This window comes from Melanaphis sacchari, unplaced genomic scaffold (genome assembly GCF_002803265.2).
Source record: "Melanaphis sacchari strain LSU unplaced genomic scaffold, SCAv2.0 Contig85_pilon_pilon, whole genome shotgun sequence".
NCBI classification, from domain to species: Eukaryota; Metazoa; Arthropoda; class Insecta; order Hemiptera; family Aphididae; genus Melanaphis; species Melanaphis sacchari.
Window position 1 is genome coordinate 850,799 of NW_020271605.1, and position 22,252 is coordinate 873,050.

Below are 22,252 nucleotides of genomic sequence, written 5' to 3' on the forward strand. Positions count from 1 at the left end.
ATAGCGCAGTACTCTCACGAGAGCCATAATACGAGACCATAAGGTTCCTCACAAATCCTTTCTATGCAAACATTTTCTCTTGTTACGTACGAGAACGTCCGTAATTTTTCATTAATTTTATTTATAGTTTTATGTCTAACAAACACATACGGCATGTTAAATTATGAAATTTGTGTTAACATTAAAACATTCTTTGTGTCGACACCAAAAAAAAAAAAAATAAAAATATATTTAGTATAATGTATACCGTAGTGTTACAGCAATAAACTCTTCAAAGATTTTATTTTAGGTAGGTACACCAAGCTTACATTCTTTTTACACGTTAGCCGTTGTAACATAAAGATTTTGAGTGAGGATGGACTCAAATTGAGTTAAGTGTAATACAATCATGTAAATGAGTTGAAAACTTGAAAATATTAATTAAAAAAAAAAATTACTCACATTTGTAATTAGTTTAAAAAAGTGTACGACGTATAAAAATTATGAAATTACTTTTCCTTTTTTTTACGGCTTAACTGGAAAATATTTAAACTCGTCCAGATTAGGTCGCTTACAATTTGTAATAATCATTGCGATTACATAGATTACAGGTAACTATGTTACGTTTAGTTTTACCTTCGTTATAGGTACCTATTACAATGTTGCTTTTTATACAAATGAATGCAATAATTTAAATAAAGTAAAATTATTATACAGTAGTTGTCAAGTTATTTTTAGAAATAATATATTATAATAAAATTTACTAATAAGGCTTATCAATAAAACTATCGAATTGGTACACCAATTTTAATATAAAATGATACCACACAAATGCTTTAAAAGCACCCAATACCTAATTTCATTTTTAAAAACACATTACAATTCATTATTTCAAATGTAAATCTCTGAAATTAATTGATTATTTTTAAACAACTATCGTAACCATCACAATAGAGAAGATTTATTGAATTATTATAGATCATAGAAACATTATCAAAGAGCAATTTTTACTCACAGATATGTTAAACGCCAAAATTATAATAAAGCTTATCTTGCAAATACAACATTTTATAATGAAACGCGGTAAAATCCCGTTCATTGTATACAGAAAAGAACGTTTAATATGGGAGTTTAAAACAATGAGGTCAGATGCTCTTGTCGAGAGACCTCTTGTTCGCTTCTGGCATTGATTAAAAAAAAATTCAGCGTACAATTATAGAAAAAACGCAGAGACAAGCGAACACAATCTCAAAGTGCATTGTTTTATAGAATTGGGCTCACGCATTTTTTTCCTATGGTAGTATATACTATAGTATTATATGTATGTGGACTACACTTCCGAAGCACTTCAACAGATATTAAGTCAATGCTGAAATTTTTTAGTATGAGAATCATATTTTTATTGACATAGGAATAATTTTTAATTTACGCGCTGCATATTATAGGTACCAATATAGTGAGAGAGTTGTTTAAATAATATGAAGTATACGCAAATAATAATAAATAACAAATATTATGTGAATATCATTTTTAACCCTTCTATTAAAAACCATGTCAAGTATTATAGAATATTCTAATTAATGATACCAAAAATTTTGTAATCTGAAGGACTATTATAAGCATTTTAGAATATTAAAATTATCCATGTAATATATATCATACACACATAAGTAGATACCTATTATTATTAAAAACGAAACGTGTATAGTTTGCAGGCTGACACTCGTATGATATAACAATAACAAAATAATCAATCACGATAATTCCGTGTATCAATCATTTTGATTCTTATATCTAAGTCGAATATAACAAGAGGACTTCAATCAGATTTGACAATATGGTGCCGTTCAAAATAGTTTAGGACACATTTCAAGACATTTCATAACACATTTAATAATTAGATAAAACTTTTTTTTAGAGTTATACCAAAATGTAACTAAGATATCTAAAATAAATTTTTTTTTATATCAGTAGAACAGTTTTTTTTAAGCAAAATCAAAAATTCAGTTCCGGAAAAATATATAGATGCAGTATGATACCGAATATATTATTACTTATAATAAATTTAAGACGTATGTATTTTAATGTGTAACCTTTTTTGTAATAAAAAAAGTTAACCCTTGGGTTATTTACAATTTAAAACAGATTTCTGTGAATAAATAAGAAATGTATCAATTCACTACGTTAATGTAATAAGTAATAACTAATAACTTTTAGTGACATATTGATGAGTAAATAATTATATAAGCTTAATTTTTTTATTTAAAGTTTAAACATAAAAATCTCAACGCGCGGTAGAAAAGCTAATGTAAAACTAAAACTAATTACTTATTTTATTTTTTTAAATAAATCAAATCTTTTTGATTGGTTTGGTAATTAATCAAACAGGATTTAAATATTATTTATTTTATTTCGTTGTCGTGGGGATCACCAGAGTCGGAATCAACTACAAACCCTAATGAATAATGGATACTATAAAGCGGCAAAGTTTAGTCGTCTTTAAAAAATAACTATCAAACTTCGAGGAGAGCTTGATGTCGAGAAAAACAACTACATAGACTAAATATTTCATTGGTACAGATCTACAGAAAAGGAAAATAGTTTTTTTTTTTTATAACATAATTTATATATATATATTTATGTATGTGTGGGTGTGTGTTTCTCTGACATGATTTCCCGACGAAACGTGAAAATGCTTTCAGACCAGGCGGCCAAACGATATGTATTATGCAAATCTAACCTAGAAGGGCGAATAATTTGGAAGTAGAGCATAAGTCGAATGTACTACTTATATTATATGTATACATACTTTCGGAGTAAACGTTTTATTGGGTTTGAAATTTAATATTTTTATCGGTTTCAATTTTCGATTTGAGATAAAATCGAGTAAAAAAAAGAAAAAAAACCCATTTTAAATATTCTAAAACCGTGTAAAAAAAAACCAACTCTGTACAACATGTTATCAGTTATGTATAAAGTCTAGCACGCGTTGCAGTTTTTTAAGATCACATTGAACCAACTACAACGATTACGCTCGTATATGGATGTATATAATATAAATCTGCTTGTACATATTATATAGGGGTATACGGAACCTAACCTATTCACGAAATGACGTTTTTTACGGCGACGGGTGTACAAAAGTAATACTTGATAATATAATGTATGAAATTCGTCAGACCGGCGACGAAAGGGAAAACCAATTCGGCCATCTCGTCCGAACTCGTTACTTTTACCTTAGCCAATCTTTGTTGCGTGTCTAGTATATCCAACATTAAAGCGATCTTGTGATCGGTCACCCGATAACCGTTCCGATAACACTCGATGAGCTGATGGAGCGCGATAGCAGCGGCCTTAGTGGGCACTGTGGCCGACGGTGACTCCATGTCGACCGAGGACGAGGAACCTATTCCGCTACCACCACCGCCACAGCCCTGGGACGAAACGGGAAGCGAGAGTCTGCGGTGTCGCTGGAATCGGGACGCGGACGCGGGTAACGATCTATGCTGCACGACCACCGCAGCGGTAGCGCACAACTTGTCTGCGGAAAGGTTGCCGCAGCCGAGACCGGCCGGGACGGTGGACGACGAACTGATTCTCGTCCACGGCGGCCCGTCGGCAAAATCCATCGAGATGGGACGCTGCCGTCGACGTCCTCCCCCCACTCCGGCGGGCGCGGCCGTCTGCTGCTGTTGTCGCACGCCGCCGCCGGCGTGCCGCATGAGAAACACGTCGGCCACGGAACCGTCGCAGAACCCTCGACGGTACGCTTCCTCCACGCGTTTAGTGTCGCTACTGAAGTGTTGTCTGCGCGCCGACGACCGCTGTTGCACCACACCGTAGTCGGACACCGATCGGGTGATGGCGGACGGCGGCGACGGCGAAGGCCTGCGGTGCGAGTGCTCGGGCAGTCCATCGGTGCGCCAGTCGCCGAAGCCACCGTCATCCGTCGGGGACGGCGACAGCGACGACGATGCCGCCGGCGATGATTTCTTGCATTTCTTCGGGGTCACGTCGACCGCGTGCCCCAACCGCGTCACGATCGACCGGTAAACAGAGTTCTTCCGGATCACTTGCAGCGCGGACGTGATCTTTTGTCGGGACGACGAGCCACCGTCGCGGGACGTCCGCCGCAGCGGTTCGGACATGGCGAGAGATAGCTGTAGGGGCGCCGCGACGACCACCGACCGACGCCACTGACAGACAGACCGCGTGTGCGAGACGCGACAATGACGAACGTGACGCCGCGAGTGGATGATGATACAACACCTATACGGCGGTATACTTTGTTTCACGGGGGGCGCACGTACGGTGGTGCGCGCGCGCCCGCGTAATTTACTCGAGAGGTTGTTGCGGTGCCGGGTCACGTGCGCAGCGTTTATACGATTGTATATTACCGTGTCCGCGTGTGTACGTGTAAGCACGGTATCGCTGGTGCGTGTGTGCGGCCACCACCGTGCAGTACCATAGCAATCGTGAGCGTGCGTCTTGTTACTATATTATATTACGTCATTCGCTGGACCTCCGCCGGGTCCGACAACAATCGGTCATAGGTGACCGCAACAACAATAGCCGTCGTCGGGCGCCGCCGGTTCGAATTCGGGTTCGATTTCTCGTATTTATGGTACCTCCGAGACGCGATTTGTGTCTTATGCACTTTATACGAAATAATAACGTCTGCGATGGTGACGTTAGTTACTTCTACTCGTATAACTTATCATTTTATAACGTCCACAATGTCCACGTGTTATATTATAACCGATTCGTCAATGCAGATACATTTATTTTTGAAAACGGAACGATCATCGTTTTATATATCATTTGACCAGTATGATTATATATTATACCAGCGTAGATAGACTTTGGCCGAATTTATTGATGGAGTATTTTTTTCTAAATGGTAACCCATAATTTTTATCTCGTGTTCCGAAAATATACATTTATGCACAAAATACATCGAAATATTAAATCAACACACCAATAATTTGTACATTTTTAGCGATCGAAGTAGTGGTACTATATAATGTGCCAACAACATATTTTGCGGTAGCCACTGCATTTCACGTTTATCTAAATTTTTAAATGCTTAAAAAGTCCAAAATATATTACTATATAGCTGTTACATATTTAATATAGATACATACAAATAGTGTATACATAAACATTTTCAGAAAAGTATTTAAGAATAGGAAATTGAAGAAGCATAGCAAAGTTGTTACAATGTAAATATCAAAGAATTTCAGAATTAAATTACTTAACATTTTTGTGATGATCTTTATTACTTGTCATTTCTCTGTATAGTAACATAATAATGCGAATAGTTAACAAATTATTATTTTTTATCGTGTTTATAGTATATTATACAAAGAATATAAAATATTCTACCAATAGTTATAAAATATGAAACATAGAAATGTGCTTAAAATTACAATTATTAAAGCACTGAAGAGCGAATTGTGGAAAACGTATAGTTTTTAATTAGTTTAGTTAGACTAATTAGTAATTACAGATGTTTTGTTTTTAGTTTTAAAATCTTTTCCAAGTCATGTTAAAAATACCTATTATTTTGTATTTTCAAATAAGATAGTTAATAGGTAATATAAGATAACAATAGCACACAAATAATAGCCTATACACAGTACACAATTTCTCGTTTATACAATTCCTTTATTTTCTTATTCAAATATCATCATGGAATATAATATACCTATTATATGTAATAACACCTAAATACTAACATATGATAATGATATAATTTACTTAACGATTATAAAATTAATACAAAAAACATCAATTTAATTTCATTCGTTTTATATTCAATAGTATGTATAAAAAACTAATAACCAAGCTCTGAGTAAGGAATACTTAATAAGTTGTACAAATATATTTAAAAAAATATTGGATCTTTAGATTTTCTAATGAATTTTAGACCATAAATCACAATATATACTAAATAATTTTAATATATAAATATTTTATTTATTATACTAATATACTATTTGATTTTTATTAATATTTTTTTATTTATAACCTTATTAGAATTAAAAGTAAAATTATAAATCAATGATATTATAATATATTATTAAGATTAATGAATAAATATATATATTTAACTTGACGGAAACTTTTACATTTTATAACAATAAATTTGATTAATTAACTCATTTTAATTTACCTCTTTCAAGTGATTGCTCATTTTTAAAACACTTAATGATTGAGGTGAGGGAAAGATATAGAGAGATGAACCACTTTTTTCAATTGATACATTCCATTCCTATATTATTTTATTTAAGATTGTTATTCCCCTTGGTCTAATAGTATCTATAATAAATTATACATTGATCAATAATAATATTGTTACTATATATTTTCACTTACCCTTCATTTTAGATTAATGTTCAGACTTTCAAATAATATGAACTATACGAAATACGATTAAAGAGATATTACTTCTTATTTGTATATACGCCGACTTAATTTTAACATTTAACTTTCCACTATTTGTTGAATAAAAGTTTTAATATACATTACGTATATTTTTTATTGTTTGATACACTCTCATTTAAACTAACTTTTAGTAAATATAACACAAATTTCGTACTCAATAATTTTTTTTTTTTAATTTTTATAAAATATGATTAATGATTATACTATACTATAATTTTATATATTAGAAAATATACATACACTATTTCTACTAGACTGACAAGTAAGTTAAACTATCAATTTACAAAAAAAAAAACACGAGTGTCTACTGTTTAAAGTTAATTATATCATAAAACATAAAACTTGTCGTTCGAGATAGAAATGTCAATTATAATAAAAATATTACAAAGCAATCGTTTGTACAGATATTGACAGGGACAGGAGTGTAAGATAACAACTGACATATACACGCTTGTAGTATCCATTTTAAATCTAATAAAATCCAGATGGCTACAAAATATCTGTCTTTTTTTTTTATCAAGTATGACCGTTCACATAAAATATTTATTAAAGTTCCAAAATTTTTATGTTTTAATTATTCACTAAATTTTTAATTTTAATTCATTATTTATTATTCAATAAAAATATAAATACTGAAATATCACAGTAAAATTAAGGTTTTAAACTTAAATAAATATAAGTTCAAATTCAAAAAATAATAGTACAGTGGAAATAGTTTTTTTGATTATTAAGTGTGCCATTTAAAATTTAATTTTAAATACAATCAATTTTTATTGAGAATATGGTTGTTTACACATAGACAATGAACCGGATGATTCATTTAATGATAAACATTCATTTTTTTTTTTTTTAACATAACGTAATTATAATTGGTTTAACTATTATAATCATAAACTTATTAACTAATCCAAAATCCAGAACTAAATTTTCAATTTAGAATAAACTTTATATTATATTTATATTAAAAATAAAAATTGTATTTTGTTTTATTTTATCATAGTTGTAAATGTTAATTGCACACAACTTTCATAAAATTAACAAAAATATTTTTGAAAAAAAAATATGATACGAATTAACTACTCGTCCGAAATTTGATTTTTATACATCAAAATATTTCGAGTAGTATAGAAAATAAATAATATTCTGCTTTTGAATATGAAATTAAAAATGTATATCGTCAATCGTCATTCCAGAAATTATAATCATAAAATAAAGTAAATATATGAGTATATTGTAAGGACTTTCAATTATTTAAAACATTAAAACAATTTTTTTTTTTAAAAAACGTTAGGTAATAGTTTTTAATAGTATTCTTTAATATGCATCACCCGATATAAATTCAATATTTTAAAATTTTTATTTATTGGTGATTAAATGGATTTACCACATATATAGATAATGGTGGAATATACGGATGAAAAAGAAGAAAACGATAGGTGATTGGAAACATTATATTATATTTTTCTATTAACACTGTTTTAGTGTGTAAAAAAAAAAAAATTGTTTGAGATTGTCTGTAATTCCGTTTTATGTATTGGATGCGGTGGTTTTTCTTTTTGTCTAATATATATGAAATATAGGAAGAATTTAGACGTGTTTTCATTTCAATGTCCCGATTGATTTAGTGAAACAATATTAATTTTAAATACAGATTTTAATTCGTCGTCAAATCTACTTGAATTCGATTTCCTCAGATTTTTTAATTTTAACTTTTTCTGCAAAAATTAAAATATTCTATTTTTTAACTATTCATTTTTTAGTATGGCATTTTTAAAAGTCATGGGAATTAAAATTAAAACCTAGGTAAGTCAATCTCAAGTAGACTTAACGATAAATTTAAATCTGTTTTTAAAATTCATATAGCTTCACTAGATCAATCGGCGGTACATTGGAATAAAAATACGTCTAAATTTCTATAACCCTTGTGTGGCAGACAAATACCGAAAATTACCGCTTCCAATTTTCTTAAATTAATTATTTTGTACCTAATGATAAACTAAAAAGCGATGGTCACCACAAAAGTTATTATTTTTATATCAATTTAGAAAATATTCCTAAACACGGTAGAAAAAAAAACGGTTATTCAAAAAAGTTTAAAAAAGAATGACTGGACTAGACAGATAAGTTTAAGGATAACAAAAACTAAAAGTGCATCATTTTCTCAAAGTAAGTTCTTAAAATCCAAAGTATTCCATCCCCCCCTAAAAAAAGCAAGGCTTTACACGGAAATAATAAAACCTACATTTACATATGGTTGCGATACATGACATATCAGTAGTACTACTAAAAGAAAAATCGAGACTTCCGAAAACAAAATATGTGGATCAATATATGGTAATGAAAAGGAACGTGAAAAAGAAAATTTAACAAAGAATCACAGAAGAAATGAAAATGGCATCAGTAGTAAGATTCACAAGAGGATAAAAGATTCAATGGTTAGGGCACATCTGGCGATGAAATGAGCATGATATAAGTGAGTAGTCCTGAAGTGGAAGTCAACTGAAAAACGACCTCAAAAGCGACCAAGATAAATATAGTTAAATATAGTAAAAAAAGACCTTGACAGAGTGGAAGTACAAGAATGAAGAGAATTATCCTAGGATCGAAAAAAATTGAGGGATTTAGTAATGACGGTGAAAATGTTTAGAGTATTATGAGCCAGATGAAGAATAAGAAGAGAGGGAAAGGTAAAAAGTGGATAACCACTGTACGGTAAATAACAATGTACCTCGTCATGGAGTAAGTTAGTGGCATGTATATGTTAAATTTGAATACAAAGATGACTTATTGCATACGGAAATCTATTTTAAACAAATACCGTACTTATATTGTCTGACTGTATGTATATTTTATTACTATAATAATGTTTTTGAAATATAGCAAAATAATATACATCGTTATTACTCGTTAAAATACTTAATTTTATTCAAATTTGAGCTACAAAAATAGGGTTTGTATACTTTTTTTTTAGATATTTTGGTTCCAATATAATATATGAATTACTTATGAGAAATATTTCATTTAATTTTCAAATTTTAGCTTGAAAAATTTACAATTTTTTGCTAATAAATATTTTTAGTTTGTAAATTTTTGTGATTTTGACAAATTTTGTAAAACATTGAACTTCAAATGCATAAAAAAAAAAAACGTATCTATTTTCATAATTATCGTACAGATAATGTTAAAACAACTTACAAGTCAGAAATCTTGTATTAAACTTACAGAACATACGTATTTTCATATAATTAATTAATAGAAAAAAAATTAAAATTAAATTTTTTCACGCCTATAAGTAGCTTCAAAGGAATCAAAATACTTTGAAAATCATACTATACACAAAAAAATGATAGTATAAATATTTATTGAAAATTTTAAAAACCTACAATATTTGTTTTTAAGTTATGACAAATATAAGAAATCAGTTAAAAACTGGTTTAATTAATGTGTAAGATTTCTCGTTTTCCTTAACTTTTAGTTTATATTAAAATTATAATACAAAACCAGGTGTTTGACAAAATCTATTTTTATTTTGTAGAATTTCAAGAACAAATAACTACAGATACTTGAAAATCATACTCACCAAATGTTTATATTAACATTTTCTACAGAGATAGTATATTTTTGAAAATATTCTGACCATTTTTGAACTAATTAAAAAAAAATTTTTTTTGGAATATTTTGTTATTTAGTGGGAAAATTAAAGAAAATTATCATAAAATGCTTAGAAAAACTATTTTCTAAAGAGTAATTTTAAGTTTTTATAAAAGTTACTAGCATAGATTTAGGTAGATTGAATAATAATTTAAAATTTTAATCGATATAAATACTTCATACACTGAATTAAACTTATCATTTATTTTAATACTTAAACATAAATTGTATTTTTCTTTCACCAAAATTTCTATTATATCAATCATACTATTCATACTTATATTTACTTTAGATATCTCATTATCAAAATTTCCTGATGACTACAATACTATTTTTATTACATCTTTCTATTTTCTTAATTTGTTCATTAAAGCATCCATGTCCTTTACCTGTATACACTTCATTATCTAAAAGTAATACTCATTTCTATTATTTTATGAAAATTTTGAGTATTATAGCATGTAATATTTAGTATTATATACTTAATATCTTATATGATCAACTTTGTATTAAACAGTTATTAATTTTACTGATGAAAAAAAATAAAATAGTATTATGCAGAAATTTCATTCATAAAAAAGTATTAGTAACTTCTAATTATAGATTAGGTAATAACTTTTACGATATCCTATTAGTGTTATATAATATAATATTAAATCTATAAGTATTAGCAATTTATAAATTTTGCTATAAAAAATTAATTTAGCAACAATAATTAAATAAATAATTTAGTTTACATAAAAGAAAAGTACTACCATACACAATATTACAATAAAATAATATTTTAACTCAACATTTATATTATATTTCTAGACCAATATAGCATAAACTTTAGCTTAAATTTCACCTTTTCCGAAATATTTTTAATAAAATGTCAACTATTAAATGTAAATGCAAATATGAATATTTTATTCATTTTGACATTCATTATTTTTATAACAATAATGAGAGCCTTAGATATAAGGCACAGAATCTTTAGTCAATATTACTAATTAAATAATATTTAAAGACCAAATATTATTTAAACTTATATTATATAATGTAATCAATCACGTACCTTTAATTGGTTCATTGCTGTAGTGTTTTCTCGTTTGAGTGTATTACATCTATCGAATTCAGCTTCAATTGTTTCCATAGATGATTCTGCTTCAGACAACCATCCTAAAAAGTTGTCAAAAGATTTGTCTAAATTTTGCAAGGAATTCATCGCTGAATGTAATACTTTTCCTCGGCTTATAATGCTAAAAAGAAAATAAGAAATTAATAATTAAATATAATATCAATCTCATATGTATCTCATAAAACTAAATTTACTTTGTATTAAGGTTTTGAAATCTTTGATTTATTTGTTCAGTTAATTTTTTAATTTTAGAAGTATCATCATTTTGATAAACTGCAATTAATTTTTGTGTAAGTTGATTAAATAAGTCAATCTGGTGTTTGTATTGATGTAACTCAACATGGAATGACTACAATTCACAGAAACAAAATTAATATTTAGTATTCATTTTAAATTAAATTTGATAATATTTGTTCAATACTTTTTGTTCTCTCTGTTGTGCATCTAATACATCGGCTGTGTTACCGACTGAACTCATTCGCTGTAGTCTATTCTCCATTCTAGTCAACCAAGTATCTATTTCCATTTTTTTTGTTTCATAACGTTGACTATCACTCAACATTGCATTTAATTCAGTTTTACGTTGCATTACTTTATTATTTGTTTCATCCCAATGTTCACGCAATTTAGTAACTATAGAATAATAATATTAAATATTATATAAAATATACATCATTCATTAAAAATTAACAATAAATTACCTTTTCCATGTAATTGTTGTCGATTTGAATCAGCTTTAAGGTTTTCAGCAGTATGAACTAGTTCATCAAGTTGAGGCTTTTTTTGTTCCAACTCCTGTAATACGTTCTACACGTAAAAAAACAAATTATATTAGTTTTTACATACTTTTAATAAGAATATATATTGAACAATGTTAAATTAATTAATTATTTATTTATTTATTTAGTTAAAAATTTTTTAGTATTAGCAGAAAATAACATTATGTAATTTAAAACTAGTAAGTAAGATCAATTGGGTGAAAAATCAAAAAAAAAAAAAAAAGTATAATATTAAAATATATTTTTCAATAAATATAACATATGATATATATTGTTAAAAAATAAATGAAAATGATAATTTGAATCACAAGATAATAGACAAAATCATCTTATAAATAAAAAAATATATAAGAAACCATAAGGACATTATATTGCTATGGTAACTGTGTTTACATACATATAACTAAGTAAATAATCATTTTAATAATTTTTATAAAATTATGTATTATGTTATTATAACATAGTGTATTTATTTTTTAAGAGATATTGACATTTAAATGTTAATTTAAAAATTAAGGTTTCTTGAATTATAATAAATCTTAAATAACTAAAAATAAATAAATAAATCAAAATTTTGTAAACAAAGAGATCTTAAATTTAAATTTAAAAAATAAAGTATTAACAAAGTTAAATATTTTTGAGATATAATTGTATTATTTTATTATTATTATTATTATTATTATTATTATTATTTGTTTATTGTTATAATTTCATTTAAATAATAATTGATTTTAATTATCAGCATAATGATACTAACTACTAAGTTAAAATATTTATTTAATCAAATATTTGCTAAGAAAATTTCTGGATTATAAAGATTTTCTATTAGTAAATTTAAATAACTTAAATTTATTTTTATGATAGGAAATATCATAAGTTATAACAATTTATTAATTTACAATTTCAATATTATACTAGTTGGCTTTGACCTCAAAAATAATGTTTTGTTCCCTACCCCCCTTTGTATCTTGAAATTTTATATCTGCTATTTACAACATTAAAAAATGAAATAGGTGGAAGATAAAATATATAAAACTTTTTTAAGTTAAAGAGATAACATAAATATTTTCTGATCGTGATAATTTATCTTTATAACATATAAGGTTTATAAGTCTGTTAATTTTAGATAACAAATAGTTTAAATCTGAAATAAATAGCTTTATGCTAGAATTTATAAAAATAATTTAAATGTTGAGAATGTAATACTATAATTTCAGTTTCATTATACAATTATACAATTTTTTATGTATACAATTATATAATTCCAATTGTACATTTTAACATAAATTAAATATCTAAATAATCATATACTTGCCTTTTGTTTATCGATGAGCTGAAGTATATCGTCGACATCCCCAACAGTAACTGATTGTTGACGCAGCATCTTTTCTTCTAAAGCCAACCAATCACAAATCTAAAACAAATAATAATTTAAAATTTGAACATTTTCATTCTATAAAAATTAATACCTGAAGAATTGATTTATCAAAACTAGCTAATAAATTGAGAAGTGCATCTGATGAATTGGCAGGAGATAGGGATCGTAAACTTGAACGGGGATGTGTTTCGGAGGCATTTTTTGTTAGACTCTTCCAATTTTCTTCTGCTACAAAATTATTAAAACAAATATATAATATCAAATTTACATAGCAATAAATTGGTAAATAATGGTAATTTATTTATATTCTAAAATTAAATTAGTTTAATATTACTTTTAACTGTTTTATTTAAACAGATAGTTAAGTTAAAATAAGTTGAATAAAACATAGGTTATAGTCGTTGTAGACACTAATTAATAAGCTAAAATATATTAAATGTATCAAATAAAATTGTAAAATAAATAATTTCTTATAAGAATACCGTCATAAAATACCACCCTAGACATCAAATTTTGTATGCTGTTAGATTATTTTCAACAATAACTAGTATGTTCATAAATTAAAATGAAGATGTAAACATAAATACATTTTTTTTAAGTTTAAATAAATCAGAGCAAGTAAATCAAGCTCGTAATACAATAAATATATTTAAAAATTTAAAAAAAAACAACCAAAAGGATTAATAATAAATAATTAAATTAAAAAAAACGTTACTTAATTTATGTAAAAACATGAGCGTGATAAATTTTTTTTAAAAGTACGCAAAGAAATTCTAACAAAATCAAACACCATCTTACTACTAAAAAACACAACGAACCCAAAACCTTCAACATCGATGTAGATATCATCTAAAATAAGAATATTACGAGGTCGTGTAGGAATATTATTAAAGTTTCGTCAAGAACGAGGCGATGATATTATTGTACTTACAATCGAAACATGATCCATGGATTAACGGCCCTTTAATCGTGTATCGATAATTGTGCAGTAACGGTTAGGTACGTAGAAAAAATTGTAAAGAAAACGTGTGAAAAAATAAAAAATATGAACGGACTCTATAAGTAAACAAAATGGGGATGATCGGCGGCGGCCGCGTGGCTGAATGCCACCCGGGTGGCTGAGGAAAGGGATGTCTTGCCGATGCGGGTCGCGCGGATGAACCGGAACAAGTAGCGCGCACGAGATGTGTTCCGTGTACTCGCGCGGCGACGGACACCCTCATCGATTCACACACAAGTGGGTGGAGTCGTGGCGTACGCGCGCGGCTGGACGACCGGCACTTTTCCCTCCGCTGAGTACAAGTAGTGTAGACTTGGCAAAAGCTGAATGCGCGACCGACAGCTACGAATGGGTACGACTTACGCACGCACATACGTACCCAATCACCCACCAAAAGTACTACTACTAGTACCGCACTATCATCATTACACTGCCACCACTACGTTCTCCCACACGTGCGCGTAACAGCGTCAGGACGAAAACCCCTAGGCGGCAGTGTTAATATTCCAAAGTTTTCTCCTGCACTCTTCGCATTATCGATCCTCGCGCACGTCCTACACGACATCGACAGCGTCTTCATCACGGACAGACACCGTGATAAATAATAATTAAAGATAAATTATTAACTATATAACATTAAATGTTTGATCCAAACACCGAGACGTGAGACAGCTTGCCTCGATATTTTTTTTTAACTTCCGATATTCTATGTACCGCGTACGGAGAGATCTAAGTTATCGCGACGTATCGTCGTAGTTATATAAGTTGATTACGAATCTTAAAAATACCCGAACCCAACCTTTAAGAACTCAAATTGATGTTGCATACTTGGGAAATTGTTCACTCTTTTGCATAATATAAAAGTCCCACAGGAGTATAGAACTAAAAAAAAACACCACACTGATTTATAAGCTTAACGATATGCACTATTATTTGATACGCTAACTTGAATGCGAAAACTTTTAATGGTTTTAAAGTTTTGTCTTGATAATAATGTAGGGTGGCATATTTTCCCCGTATCATTTCAACACGATTAATTTGTTATAACTTATAACGAATAAATTAACAATATATTTAATACCATACCGTTAAATTATTTGGTACCGATTATTCATGCAAAAATAAATCGTTTTATGCAATTAAAACTTAATTGAATATTTTAATACTTGAAACATATTCATTTTTAAAAAGTGCTTTTAAAACCTAATGATTAAACAAGATCATGAAAAAATAAATAAATCACAACTTAATTATGATTAGAGCTATTAATGTTTTCATTTTTTATTATCTCTTTTGTAAACTGTTTGTGATAAGCTACCACTCACTTTAATTTAAATAGCTATTTTTTCTCAGTAGTAGATAGTACAAAATAAAAATCTTACTATATTCTATAATGTATTCTTTAGGTATTCAACTCTAGTCTCTAATAAATAACAAATAATTATAACAAGTATACCTACTTGTTGCAAATGTACATAACAATACTATATATTAAATTAATGCCATCTAAAACAAACTAAACATCTAAAAACCTAAGCATTGGCGGGAACTGGCAAACTAAATCTTCTGAACCCATTTAGTTTTCTTAGGGTTAAATTTGCTTATTAAAAGAAAAATGTATATGATAATACTTGAATACAATATTAATAAATAAAAAAGTGGTTATGGCCATTACCTAAATTACAGCCAAAACCCATTAAAATTTAAAATTTTTTTTTTTAGGTACAAGTCCCTTAATAATAGATTTAGGGCAGTGCCTCGAGTAAATTACCTGAGAAAATAGGTCAGAGCACTGTCTTGACTCTAATTAATAATGACTAATTTTTCTAATGGACTATAAATAATATTATATAATGAAGAATATTCCTTAAATAGTTGAAAATATTATTTTAAAGTCTTTTTATACTTAGTAGTGGTACAACTAGAAATTATTTTTAAGGATGTAATGATTAAGTAAAATTCTAAAACAACAACAAATTATCATTGTCTTATGAAAAATAAAGCAGTAATGAATCAAATAATAATTTGTAACTTAAATTATACACATATTAGTATTATACTTCACATCAATGCAACTCAAAGGGGGATTTAGTCTACAAAAGCATATTCTTTGGTTGAATCACTGATTATTTTGATATGAAATTAAATCGAGTACATCAAGTCTAAATATAAATAAAAATTTAAAAAATATATCACCTTTTTTTACTTCAATAGATGTAACTGATGGTTTTTTCAAAATACTTTCATTTATACATCTTAAATAATTCCAATTGTCTCTAAGATTCTTAACTATATCCTAAAATAAAATCATTCAATTAAATATTTTTAAATTAATTATGAAATTTAAAAAACAGTATACACATATACAATAATACACTTATAAATAGTAATATAATAATAGTTTTACTTGTAAATCTACAGATACTGGTTGACCAATTTCTTCACATTGTTTTTCAATATTTGTAAAATTTTCTAATATATCTTTTACTTCTGCATTTCGTTCTGACAAGTTTAACTAAAATAACAAATATAACTATTGTTAATTAATGCTTTATTCAATGTTAATAGAAATGAAAAACTTACTTGTAATTTTTCAATAGCTAATTTTCTCTCTGAAATAGGTTTTATATGAAATTCTTCTGCTTCTGATCTTTTTATTATAACCCAACTATTTAATTCTTTTAGTTGACTTGTAAATTTGTTTAAAGCATTTAATTTTCCATTTAAACATTCTAAATTATCAGACAAATCGGATATAACCTAAAAAATACATGTAAATCATTAATATTTTCTTAAGTAATATTTAACCAAAATGAATTTTTTATTATTAAATCTTAACCGACTTATACAAGATGAAAATTATCTTTTATTTTGTTTTATCCAAATGAAGAAAAAAAAATCAAAATGCTAATTTAACATTTACTGGCTATAAAATAAGTTTAATCAATATTTAATTTTTTTTAGAAAAAAATTATAAACAGTGTGTTAATCTGTTTTTAGTTTATAATTAACTTACAATTTAAACACTTTATATATTAATTTGATTTTGAAAAATGTAGTAGCGGTAATCTAAAATTTCAATATTGTTACCTTAATATCACAATAATAACTAGTTGGTATAAAACAAATATTTTTTTTCATTTATAATAAGTTATGTTTAGTTTTTTAGTAAATAATTTTAAATATTATTTTTAAACTGGATAATTTCCATAGTTTATAATTAAGCTATACATTAAAATTTATTATCATATGAAACTAAGATAATTAGATAATTATTAACAGTAAAAAATTGTATATTAATTATGCTTAGACAAATACTTTTTTTTACACATGAAAAATCTATCGAAAACAAATAAAATAATTGATTTAATTATAATAAATATTCCTAAATCACACATAGAAGCTTAATAAAATGTTGACAATTTAATGATTATTGTAGTTAATCTACATTATTCCTACATTTTATTGAGTATTGATTGAAATTTTATCATTATTAGTCATAAAAAATCTAAAACAAAAAGACTATCTCTAAGTAATACTAGATACAATTTGATACCAAAAACTTCCCAAAATGTTTTTAAGCAAATTTTTCTCAAAAATCTTATCATACAAATAAAAAAAAATTGTAAAACTAAAAATTCTGAGCTTCATTTAGGATCTAAAATATTACTTAGAGAAGATAAATAACCATTTATATTTTACTAATTGCTTAATTAAATATATTGTAATTATAATAAAAATACTAATCAATGTATACATTTTTTAAATGATTCAATGACAATTGAATACTTTTTAGAAAGTTAACAACTTATTTTAAATTATTACCTTATCAAGAAGTGATTTAATTGATTCGAGATCATTTGATTGTTTCAATTTTTTTAAATTAATAGAATCTAATTCTTTTCTTCGAGTTAGCAACTCTAATTCTTTAGACTATAAAATTACAATACATAGATGAGTAAATTAAAAATAATTATTCTATTAAAAAAAATAAGAAATACCTTTAATAAACGACTTTTTGAATTTAGTGAATCAACTTCAGAAGGATTGACTTGCGTAGCTTGAAGCACATTTAAAGTTTGATCAATAGTAATTTTTGTAGCAGATACAGCACTTGAAAAATCAGATTTAGATTTTTCCATCTCATTCACTCTAATAAACATAAAAATTAAAATAAATAAAAAAACTGATAACTATTTTATTGTTAACAAAAGTACCTGAATGAGTTCAGAAAGAATAACAAAAATAAAATACTTATAATATATCCCTAGACAAAATAATTATAAAAAATTTGGACTAATGCCAAATGAGTAAAAATAACACCTTCTTTCCAGTATTTGACAACTTGGATAAAATTATGGGATAGATTTAGAACATAAAATACACATACTTTTCTCGTTGCGTTGTCAGCTTATTTAAAACTGCTTGCCATCTTAATCTTAAACTCTCAACTTCTGATTGGAAACTGTCTGAGTGTGACCATAATGTCCGTGAACAATTTAGAAAACTAATAACTGTTCTGTTGAATTAAACAAAAATAAACGAAAGATTAAAATGTATGTTGTACTCTAAACTTTAGAAAAACATTAATAGCTACTACATTATAATTAGAAACATTTACTGTTTATAAGTTTAATAAATAAAATATTTCTTTAAGTTCAATAAATAATAAGAAAAACTGGAAATTAAAAAACACAAGGGAAAGATTAACAGGGCTATTTAGTTAAAAGGTATGAGAGACAAAATTATTGAAACATAATATAATTTACCACCACAGCTTTAATATACTCTTGAAAATGTCAACAATTTATCAATGATAAAATTTTTATTTTAAATTAAAAATTACCTATGTCTAGATGACACTCGCTTTTCTAAATTATGCTGTTTATTTTTTTTCTCTTGTAATGTCAATGTTAAGTTATTTTCTTCCATATCACTTTCAATTTCTGCCAACCATTCAGATAGTTCTTTACCACTTTGTTGTAAATTGGTAATTTCTGTATCTATACTAGATAGTTGTCTAAAAATGATGTTTAGATAAGTTTTAAAAAGTATTAGCTATAGATTTAATAAAAATATAAATTAAATATCTAACCCAGTCCGTTCAATCACACACTTATTAAGCAATTCCCAAGTCTCCTGCATTTTTTCAATGTTTCGTTGCACAAATATTTCATCATTAGTATTTTTTGAACTCAAATTTTCAATAGATTTTTTCAAAACCTCAGTTTTACTTTGAATATCCTGTAATGAAAACATTTAATAGAAATAAAGATTTTTGTTATTATAATTTTTATAATTATACTTTAATCTTAGAACTTTGAAGAGCAACTGAATTATTTGACAATGGTATTAAGTTTAACTGTTTTAATAAAGAACTCAAATTTTTTCTTGTCTCTTCTATTTGAGATAACACTTCTACAGGTACATTGACATTTTCCTACAACATATTATATATTAGTTTATATCATAAACACAACTAGGAGAGGGGGGGCTAGGGGAGCTTAGACCTCTCACATATAGGCCCTCTCAAAATAAATAATCCATATAAAGATATGGATTACTTTTGGTATAATATTAAAATGGGTCTATATCCTCCTCTAAGATACTGTACTAGTTGAGCCATTAGTTTATATATATAAGTTAATAGTTAAAAATAATTATTTGCATTATACTTACTTGTTGAGACAAAGGGCTTAATTTATTCAGCTTATTTTCAAGTTCAATAATTTTCAATTTCATTTTATTAATAGCATCTTTATCACAACACAACGCTTCAGTATCGTCTATTATCTCATTCATTTCTAATAAATTAGCATATTTGTTATTAATTTCCCGTTCAAATACCTTAAAATTAATAAAATTATAAATAAATATATACATATATGTACAATCATTTTAATAATATATTTTAATTAATTTATCTCAGCAGAATATTACTTTCAAAAAAATGCAATCAAAAACTATTTAATTTTATTTACCTCTGAGTTATTATGCTTATGGTTAATCCAGTTTTCAATATCTAGAGTTATTTTATTGAATGATTCCACTTGTTTCTTTAACATTTGTGTCTGAAGTTTAACAATCTGTAAAAAAATGAATTCAATAAATAACTATATAAAAGTAAATGTTACTTATGTAAGTTTCTACCTCTATTTCTGACATAATATGAGTCCACATTACTCTAAGTCTGTCTTGAATTAAAGTATACAAAGTGTTTGCTCTGGAGGGATCACCTGTATAGCTTGCTAGTATAAGACTATCACCTTTGCTTATTAAAGTAGCTGCATCTGGTGCTATATTACTAACTTCTTGTTCAATAGACTATTTAAAAAAAATTATAAAGTATATAAAATATATCTAAAAGTAAAGATATTAAAAATAAAATACCTCAAAACGTTTATTTGGATCTGATTCCGTATTTAATTGTCGAAGATCTTTTAATGTAAGTTCCATTCTAGCTAGCATTTGTTTTGCTTCATTTTCATATTTTTCAATATCAACATCTATGTTGTTAACTATTGATGTATTTAATAATTTTGGAGTAGTTACATTTTCAATTCTTTCCTTCACAAATGAAATACCCTAAAATTTTAAAATAGGATTTAATATAGGAAATAAGAAGATCACAAATTAAATCTTACCATTTTGAACATAATGTTTAATAATCAAATTCGTTATAAATTTTAATTTTAATTAAATATTTTATGAATAACTTTTTTTTTTTACTTATTGTTTAATGAACCTATTTTGAATTTATTTGATACCTTATCAAATAAATTATATTTTAATGTATTTATATTGTAATAAATAATTGTGTGCAATAATAGTATAATATTATAAAAAATAAATATATAAATAAACAAATATATATGTTTATTTAATTCAAAAGCCACAGGTATTTTAAAAACAGATTTCACTACTATCAATATATTTAAAAAAATGAATTTCTTTACTTTTTATCAAAAAAAATATAAATATAAAATAAGAAAAAAGATAATTAACACATAAAATGGTACAAAGGTATTGTAATAAGAAAAAACAACTATTTTTTCAAGAAACTTTTTATGACATAAATCGATAACAAGACTAAAAACTATTGAAATATAAAAATTACTAAAATAAAACTAATATAATACTTTAATATATTTGTATAATAATGTTATAAAAATTACCACACACACTCATAACTGGTTTTACTACTACACACCTAATTGACCATGGACTCTGATTTATAATTAATTAATTCAATATTTACTGTAAGAATTGTCTAATTTCAATATTTGAAAAGCAAATACACAACCAAAATTATATTTGTCAATTTTAATAATTTTATACAAACATATATAATATAAATAAATAATGATAATAAATATTTATTCCTTTAAATTACATTTTTAATATGTGAGCTGATTATGATTATATAATCACTGAATTGTATAATTTGTCTAATGTATAGGCCATATAGTTATTATATGTATAAGCAACAGCAAAACAATTAGAAAGTAATTTTACAAATATTTAGTTGTAATACATCTATTCACTAAATATTTTGCATTCTGTAGTTCTTTGTTGTGAATCTTATTGCTAAATATTTAAGATTTTAAGAATGATAAATTTTTGTGTGTATGCATTATTACATTTTTACCATAGAAAAATTGATATAAACATTTTATAACTTCTATTTATTTAAAATAAAACTACTTGTTCTTATACCAAAAAGGTTAAAATATAGTATAAAAGGTATAATAATAGTATTTATTTAAACATAATGGATTGTATTAAATTAAACTCAAAATAATTTTGTTTTGAATATTAATTGTATTATTGGCTATCTCCCAATATGTGGTTTAGCACAAAATTATGCGATTTACCGTAATAATATTAAAAGTATAAAT

General features: G+C 26.5%; 1 protein-coding gene across 1 annotated transcript in view; it reads right to left on the minus strand.

Annotated features, from left to right (window-relative positions):
* The window catches only part of LOC112602335 (dystrophin, isoforms A/C/F/G/H-like), a 53,846-nt gene that overhangs the window by 16,875 nt on the left and 14,719 nt on the right, over nucleotides 1-22,252 (minus strand). Inside the window, exons 33-51 of the mRNA XM_025350361.1 lie at nucleotides 20,745-20,939; nucleotides 20,505-20,678; nucleotides 20,336-20,440; nucleotides 20,034-20,201; nucleotides 19,660-19,794; nucleotides 19,450-19,598; nucleotides 19,201-19,374; nucleotides 18,745-18,873; nucleotides 18,356-18,506; nucleotides 18,180-18,287; nucleotides 16,938-17,114; nucleotides 16,762-16,869; nucleotides 16,551-16,650; nucleotides 13,446-13,582; nucleotides 13,292-13,390; nucleotides 11,899-12,004; nucleotides 11,619-11,830; nucleotides 11,392-11,546; nucleotides 11,135-11,318 (exon numbers count right to left, since the gene is read on the minus strand). Coding sequence (XP_025206146.1) covers nucleotides 11,135-11,318; nucleotides 11,392-11,546; nucleotides 11,619-11,830; nucleotides 11,899-12,004; nucleotides 13,292-13,390; nucleotides 13,446-13,582; nucleotides 16,551-16,650; nucleotides 16,762-16,869; nucleotides 16,938-17,114; nucleotides 18,180-18,287; nucleotides 18,356-18,506; nucleotides 18,745-18,873; nucleotides 19,201-19,374; nucleotides 19,450-19,598; nucleotides 19,660-19,794; nucleotides 20,034-20,201; nucleotides 20,336-20,440; nucleotides 20,505-20,678; nucleotides 20,745-20,939 — 2,766 coding nt within the window. The remainder of the gene's footprint in view (nucleotides 1-11,134; nucleotides 11,319-11,391; nucleotides 11,547-11,618; nucleotides 11,831-11,898; nucleotides 12,005-13,291; nucleotides 13,391-13,445; nucleotides 13,583-16,550; nucleotides 16,651-16,761; nucleotides 16,870-16,937; nucleotides 17,115-18,179; nucleotides 18,288-18,355; nucleotides 18,507-18,744; nucleotides 18,874-19,200; nucleotides 19,375-19,449; nucleotides 19,599-19,659; nucleotides 19,795-20,033; nucleotides 20,202-20,335; nucleotides 20,441-20,504; nucleotides 20,679-20,744; nucleotides 20,940-22,252) is intronic.